General features: G+C 39.3%; 1 protein-coding gene and 1 non-coding gene across 2 annotated transcripts; both read left to right on the forward strand.

The window, feature by feature from the left end:
• The first annotated feature begins 1,429 nt into the window (after nucleotides 1-1,429).
• LOC107631243 (elongation factor Tu, chloroplastic) lies at nucleotides 1,430-3,667 on the forward strand. The gene is made up of 2 exons (XM_016334620.3): nucleotides 1,430-2,198; nucleotides 2,469-3,667. The coding sequence occupies exons 1-2, from the start codon at nucleotides 1,587-1,589 to the stop codon at nucleotides 3,321-3,323; spliced, it is 1,467 nt and encodes a 488-aa protein (XP_016190106.1). The 5' UTR covers nucleotides 1,430-1,586; the 3' UTR covers nucleotides 3,324-3,667.
• A 3,177-nt stretch (nucleotides 3,668-6,844) lies between these two features.
• Nucleotides 6,845-6,952, forward strand: LOC148577297 (small nucleolar RNA R71). The gene has a single exon (XR_015903558.1). It is a non-coding gene; the product is annotated as a small nucleolar RNA R71 (small nucleolar RNA).
• Nucleotides 6,953-7,997: the final 1,045 nt, after the last annotated feature.

Consider the following 7,997-nt stretch of genomic DNA (forward strand, 5'->3'; position numbering starts at 1 on the left):
ATACCACGAAGACTCTAATATCTCGGACTCGGTCCCTTGTATTAGATATCTAAGAGATACTCATTCTGTCTCGTCTTCATGTAGAACGGAAGTGGTTGTCAGGCACGCGTTCATAGGTGAGAATGGTGATGAGCGTCACATAATCATCCCATTCATCCTGTTCTTGGGTGTGAATGAATATCTTAGAATAGGAATAAGCTTGAATTGAATAGAAAAACAATAGTACTTTGCATTAATACTCAAGGAACAGCAGAGCTCCACACCTTAATCTATGGTGTGTAGAAACTCTACCGTTGAAAATACATAAGAACAAGGTCTAGGCATGGCCGAATGGCCAACCCCCAAAATGTGATCAAAGGATCAAAAGATAATCCAAAGATGTAAATACAATAGTAAAAAGTCCTATTTATACTAAACTAGTTACTAGGGTTTACAGAGATAAGTAAATGATGCAGAAATCCACTTCCGGGGCCCACTTGGTGTGTGCTTTGGCTGAGCATTGAGCTTTACACGTGTAGAGGTCTTCCTTGGAGTTAAACGCCAGTTTGTAACCTGTTTCTGGCGTTTAACTTTGCTTTGCAACCTGTTTCTGGCGTTTAACTCCAGAATAGGGCAGAGAGCTGGCGTTAAACGCCAGTTTGCGTCATCTAAACTCGGAAAAAGTATGGACTATTATATATTGCTGGAAAGCCCTGGATGTCTACTTTCCAACGCAATTGAGAGCGCGCCATTTAGACTCCTGTAACTCCAGAAAATCCACTTTGAGTGCAGGGAGGTCAGAATCCAACAGCATCTGCAGTCCTTCTTCAGCCTCTGAATCTGATTTTTGCTCAAGTCCCTCAATTTCAGCCAGAAATTACCTGAAATCAAAGAAAAATACACAAACTCTTAGTAAAGTCCAGAAATGTAATTTTTATTTAAAAACTAATAAAAATATATTAAAAACTAACTAAATCATGCTAAAAACTATGTAAAAACAATGCCAAAAAGCGTATAAATTATCCGCTCATCACTTACTGTGACTCTGGCATATCTGCTCTGAACGGCGTGGTTGGCTTGCAATGCTATCGTCTTCGAGAACCAACTCCGTGAATCTAGGAAAATTCTATCCTAGACAACTAAATTGGCAGAAAAGTTTCAAAGACTTTTGCACTCATCTCTAATCGGAATGCATGCTTCTTCTTTCATTCTATTTTCACTCTTTTTTTCTCCTCTTCTTTACTTTAATCTTTAGCTTCTTTACTTTTATATTCTTTTAAGTTTTCTCTTTCTAAAACTATTTTGTCTTATCTCTTTTATTAAAAATTATTTCTCTCTATTATAATATACTATCAAATATAATACCCCTCTAGTCACCCAAAAAAAAAAAATGTAATACCCCTCTTTTCATGGAATAAAAAAAAAATCATAAAAAAAAATTAACCCTACCAGTGAAAATGGATAGGAAATGGGGAATTTAAGCTAAGGTCCTCCACTTTTGTCCTACATTTTACATAACAGATTTCCCCCAAATTCCCACCTATCCTCTTCCAATCCCCTTAACCCCCATACTCTCCACACTCCCTTGACCTTGAGTCGCTTCTCCAATGGCAATTACTTCAATAGCAGCAGCTGCTTCTTCATCAAAGCTATTTTGCCCGCATGCCCCTCCATCTTCATCTTCCACTTCCACTTCCACTTGCCTCTTCAGAACAGCCACCCACCTCTCCTCTTCTTTCCTCAAACCCTCCATAATCCTCCACTTAACTCCTTATTCCTCCTCCTCTGCCGTCACCACCACCACCACCACCACCCCCTACCGCCGCCGCTCCCACACTGTCCGCGCTGCCCGCGGCAAGTTTGAGCGCAAGAAGCCACACGTCAACATCGGCACCATAGGCCATGTCGACCACGGCAAGACCACCCTCACCGCCGCACTCACCATGGCCCTCGCCGCCCTCGGCAACAGCGCTCCCAAGAAATACGACGAGATTGACGCCGCCCCCGAGGAGCGCGCCCGCGGCATCACTATCAACACTGCTACCGTCGAGTACGAGACCGAGAACCGCCACTACGCCCACGTGGACTGCCCCGGCCACGCTGACTACGTCAAGAATATGATCACCGGTGCCGCACAAATGGACGGCGCCATCCTCGTCGTCTCCGGCGCCGACGGCCCCATGCCTCAGACCAAGGAGCACATCCTCCTCGCCAAGCAGGTTCTTGCTTGCAACCCCAGACACTCTGATTCAATGTGACATTCTTTTATGAGATGTTCCTGAACCATGTTTAATGTATGGTTTAGCAGAATTTATAGTCATTTATTCTTTGATTCTTTATAGTTTAACATTTTAGCATTACAAATTAAAATTACTGGTTTTGAATTCTGTAGAATATGCTTCAGGAGAATGTGGGACTTTCGATTACTCAATTCTCTGTTATGTTATTCATATCCAACTAACTAACTAACTGTTAGCACAGTTTGGCAGGTTGGTGTCCCCAACATGGTGGTTTTCCTCAACAAGCAGGACCAGGTGGATGATGAGGAGCTTCTTGAGCTTGTGGAGCTCGAGGTTCGTGAGCTTCTCTCCTCGTACGAGTTTCCCGGCGATGAAGTCCCCATTATCTCAGGTTCGGCCCTTCTAGCATTGGAAGCTTTGATGGCGAACCCTGCCATCAAGCGTGGTGACAACGAGTGGGTGGACAAGATTTATGCCCTCATGGATGCCGTGGATAACTACATTCCCATCCCTCAGCGCCAAACGGACCTTCCCTTCTTGCTTGCCATCGAAGATGTGTTCTCCATTACAGGTCGTGGGACTGTGGCTACCGGAAGGGTTGAGAGAGGGACTATTAAGGTTGGGGAAACTGTTGAGATTGTTGGTGTGAGGGAGACTAGGAGCACTACTGTCACTGGTGTGGAGATGTTCCAGAAGATTCTAGATGAGGCAATGGCTGGTGATAATGTGGGGTTGTTGCTTAGAGGTATTCAGAAGGTTGATATTCAAAGAGGAATGGTGTTAGCTAAGCCGGGGACTATTACCCCGCACACTAAGTTTTCTGCCATTGTGTATGTTTTGAAGAAGGAAGAAGGAGGGAGGCACTCACCATTCTTTGCTGGATACCGACCGCAGTTTTACATGAGGACCACTGATGTGACTGGGAAAGTGACGTCGATTATGAATGATAAGGATGAGGAGTCCAAGATGGTGATGCCAGGGGACAGGGTTAAGATGGTGGTGGAGCTTATAGTACCTGTGGCTTGTGAGCAAGGGATGAGGTTTGCTATTCGGGAAGGAGGGAAAACTGTGGGAGCTGGTGTCATCCAATCCATCATCGAGTGAGATTAGTAAGGACACAACTCAGATTTGGCTTCCGGATGCATGAATGGGTCTTTTTTATATGGTGGAGAAAGTTGCAAGTATCGGATTATGTTATATACAACTGATTTTTTTGGCCAGTTTACAGAACTTGATGCCATATGAATCCTGTTGCTTATATTTTCTAGGGTATTGTTAGATGATGTTTAGTCAAGTGTGATAATGATTTTTTTTTTTTTTTTTGCTTTGTTTAACTTTCGTCTCTCATTATTTTTGTATCATCTGTTTATTGATTGAGCAAGATTCCATGAACAACTTTTGCTTGTGAGATTTTTTAAAGGGCTATAAACATTTAGTATTTTGTCCCATTCCAGTGATGCTAATGCTATGTTTAGGGGAATGAATTGAAGGGTGAATTCCTTCCCCTTGTTTAGCTGTAGGAATGGGACACTTTGCACCTTGCTTAGGAGTTAAATTAGAGGGAAGGCAAGCTAAATCCTCTTTATGTTAGGGTAGAAATTTTCACGACGAGTTTTATGGGTAAAATTATACATGGAGCTTATCTATGAAAGTTTTACCCTTAATATATTTTGAAATGATATAGTTGGTTCATGAAGTTGGTATTGCGATTTCCCCAAGACACTAGTGTTTATTCCTCTCCATTTCATTTGGTAAAGTTTCTACTGATATTTCATTATGGATGTGTAGGCCTCTATTGTAAATAAATATGAAAAGATAAATCATCTATATCCTTATCTTGATAGGCTATATTAAGCTATGAAATCATGTCGAATGTTCTCCACACACATAAGGGGGCATTATTGTGTTTAGAGCAGCAATGCATCCTGAGTAGTATTGATCAGTGACCACATCCTTACCTTGGATTCATAAGATGATTCTTTATCACATCCAAGATACTATTTTATGAGAAAAATTGCATAAACCTAGCCATCCTCTTTTACCTCTATATTTGGTTCATCTGGTAAGTACTTAGCTGATCTTTTGCATGAGCAAATATTCTCTTCATTTCTTGGTAGTTTTATGGCTGTTCATGAGTTAGGTTCTTGGAGGGCAGAGAAGAAAAGGGATTGACGCGTAAAAATTCTAACTCTTGTCTCCCTTTCTCTCCATATTCTGACATGCAAAATTCATGTTTGTACATGCCTCCTTATTTAGCTGAAGTATTGTTCCGGCTGGATAGGGTTTCATTGAGAAATCAATCTACAGCATACTCTCCAACTGAAGTTACTCGTTTGATTCGAATTTCCATTGGTTATGTAAAAGCAATAAAGGTTGCTCAACATAATTAGACTATAATTATGTTTTAGGGTATTTATTTATATTTTATTTGTTGTTTTATTATAAAACGGTTTTTTTCGTTGAACCACAGTTGAATTGGTTGACCAATAAATTAGTGAACCAGTAACTAGAGCGGTGATAAAACATTATTTTATGGTTTATCTTGTACTCAATTGAGTGGTTTTTATCAAGTCTTTGCACACTTATTCATACAGTTTTCATGATTTTACAATTCCTTTCCAATTCTACTCTATGATTGAAAACTTGCTTCCTAAGCCTTTAAATTGTGTATTTTTAATTCCCCTTTATACTATTTGATGCCGTGATCTGTGCGTTAAGTGTTTTCAGGCTTTATAGGGTAGGAATGGCTTAGAGGATGGAAAGGAAACATGCAAAATTGGAAGGAGCACAAGAAATAAAGGAGATAACCAGTGAGAAGCGATGCGTACGCTTGGCTCACGTGTGCGCGTGACACGCGAAGATGACCAGCGACGCGTACGCGTGACATGTGCTATCTGCAGAAATCACAGAAAACGTTGGGGCGATTTTGGGCTGAGTTTGGACCCAGTTTTCGGCCCAGAAACACAGACTAAAGCCAGGGGACGAGCAGAGACTCAACACACATTCTCATTCGCATAGTTTTAGTTTTAGTTTTGAATCTTAGAGAGAAATTACTACTTCTTGTAGGTTTCCTTCACATTCATAATTTTTCGAGTTTATGCTTTTTAATTTGCTTATTGAGAAGAGTTACTACATCCGTTGAAGTTTCATTATTCTAGTTTGTTTCCTTATTCCTTTACTCTTTTATTGCTTATTAACCCTGTTCAGATAAGTATGTTTATGGCTTTTGGAATTTATTAATGCAAAGAACTCTTTTTACCTTTAATTGATTTTCAGTTATTACTTTATTTAATTTATCATGTCTTCTTTTTATCCCCTTTATATGCTTGTGAACGTTATATTTATGTCAATGGAGTAGATTCCCCACTTGACTAGGAGTTGATTAAAAGGAAACCCTTGAGTTGGAATACTCAAGTATTAATTTTAATTGGAAGTTGTTGGCAGTCTCTCTAGTCTCTGACTCTTCCTTAGGAGAGGATTAGGACTTGGGATTCAGAGTTAGTTAGTTAGTTGATTGACTTTCCTTTATTCAGTAAGGGATAACTAAGTAGAATAACAACCTTTTACTATTACACTTGGGGAAGTCCAACAAGGATAGAACTTCCAATTAATCTTCTCCCGGTCAAGGCTTTTATTTTAATTAAATAAATTCTCTTGCTAATTTTCATTGCTTTAATTTACAATCATTTATTTTTTCCGTCCTCCAATCCTTAAAATTTCTCGGAAAATTCCTGACTAATAAAATAGCATTTCTTTGTCAACTCGTTGGGAGACGACCTGGGATTCCTACTCCCAGTATTTTTATTCTAATTTTGTGACAACCCTTTCTAAATTGATAAGCGGATTTTCGTCGGTTAAGAATTGTACTTACAACGCCGTTCTATTTATAAATTCTTAATCGGCTAATTTCTGCCACGTCAATTTTTGGCGCTGCTGCTGGGGAGTTGCAATTGCGTGCTAAATTATTAGTTGGTGTACATATTTTAATTTTTGCATATTTTATTTTATTTCATGAAACTCACAGTGGCCTTAGATAGATCAGAGACTAAATTTGCTAAGCTAGATGGATTCTACTCAGAATTCTCTGTCTGTTGCTGAGTGGATGGTGGAAAAGGCTTGCTATTGCTAAACCTGTTTCTTCCACCATTATTAAAGCCTTGTTGAGGCTTTTGATCCTTCCATGAGAGATTTGGGTGATTTCTCCATGATGGATTGTAGGTGTTTCCATATGGTTCACCCATGTATTTTAACTCTGCTATTGCAGGGTTCTCAGGATCATAAGCTTCTTCCTCAGAAGATGCCTCTTGAGTACTGTTGGATGCAGCTTGCATTCCATTTAGACTCTGAGAAATCATATTGACTTGCCGAGTCAATATTTTATTCTGAGCCAATATGGCATTCAGAGTATCAATTTCAAGAACTCCCTTCTTCTTTGGCGTCCCATTACTCACAGGATTCCTCTCAGAAGTGTACATAAACTGGTTATTAGCAACCATGTCAATGAGTTCTTGAGCTTCTGCAGGTGTTTTGTTTAGGTGAATGGATCCGCCTGCAGAAGTATCCAATGACATCTTTGATAGCTCAGATAAACCATCATAGAATATATCCAGGATGGTCCATTCTGAAAGCATGTCAGAAGGACACTTTTTGGTCAGCTGCTTGTATCTTTCCCAAGCTTCATAGAGGGATTCACCTTCTTTCTGTCTGAAGGTTTGAACATCAGCTCTAAGCTTGCTCAGCTTTTGAGGAGGAAAGAACTTGGCTAAGAAAGCCGTGACCAGCTTATCCCAAGAGTTCAGGCTGTCTTTGGGTTGAGAGTCCAACCATATTCTAGCTCTGTCTCTTACAGCAAAAGGGAAAAGCATGAGCCTGTAGACTTCAGGATCTACTCCATTAGTCTTAACAGTATCACAGATCTGCAAGAATTCAGTTAAGAACTGAAAAGGATCTTCAGATGGAAGTCCATGAAACTTGCAGTTCTGCTGCATCAGAGAAACTAGCTGAGGTTTCAGCTCAAAATTGTTTGCTCCAATGGTAGGAATGGAGATGCTTCTTCCATGTAAATTGGAATTAGGTGCAGTAAAGTCACCAAGCATTCTCCTTGCATTATTGTTGTTGGGTTCGGCTACCATCTCCTTTACTTGTTCGAAATTTTCAATAAGGTTGTCTCTGGATTGTTGTAATTTAGCTTCTCTTAGTTTTCTCTTCAGAGTCCTTTCAGGTTCTGGATCAGCTTCAACAAGAATGCCTTTTTCTTTGTCCCTGCTCATAAGAAAGAGAGGAGAAAAAGAAAAGAAGAAGAATTCTCTATGTCACAGTAAAGAGGTTTCTTATTGTTAGTAGAAGAAGAAAAGGAATAGGGGTGAAGAAGAATGAAGAATCCAAACACAAAGGTGATGATAGGAGTAGAGATGTGAGATGAAGAGAAGTATTAGTAGATGAATGAGTAAATAGAAGGAGATGAGGGAGAAGGATTTTCGAAAATAATTTTTGAAAAAGAGTTAGTGATTTTCGAAAATAGTTTTTTTGAAAAAGGTTAGTAGTTTTTCGAAAATTCAAATAAAAAAAATAAAATAATTAGTCTAATTAAAAAGAAATTTTGAAAAAGAGGGAAGATTTTTTTGAAAATTAGAGAGAGAGAGAGAGTTAGTTAGGTAGTTTTGAAAAAGGTAGGAAACAAACAAAAAGTTAGTTAGTTAGTTGAAACAAATTTTGAAAAGATAAGAAGTTAGGAAGTTAGAAAAGATATTTTGCAATCACTTTTTTGAAAAGGTAAGA

The sequence above is a fragment of the Arachis ipaensis genome, chromosome B1 (assembly GCF_059453495.1).
Source record: "Arachis ipaensis isolate K30076 ecotype BB chromosome B1, ASM5945349v1, whole genome shotgun sequence".
Lineage (NCBI taxonomy): Eukaryota > Viridiplantae > Streptophyta > Magnoliopsida > Fabales > Fabaceae > Arachis > Arachis ipaensis.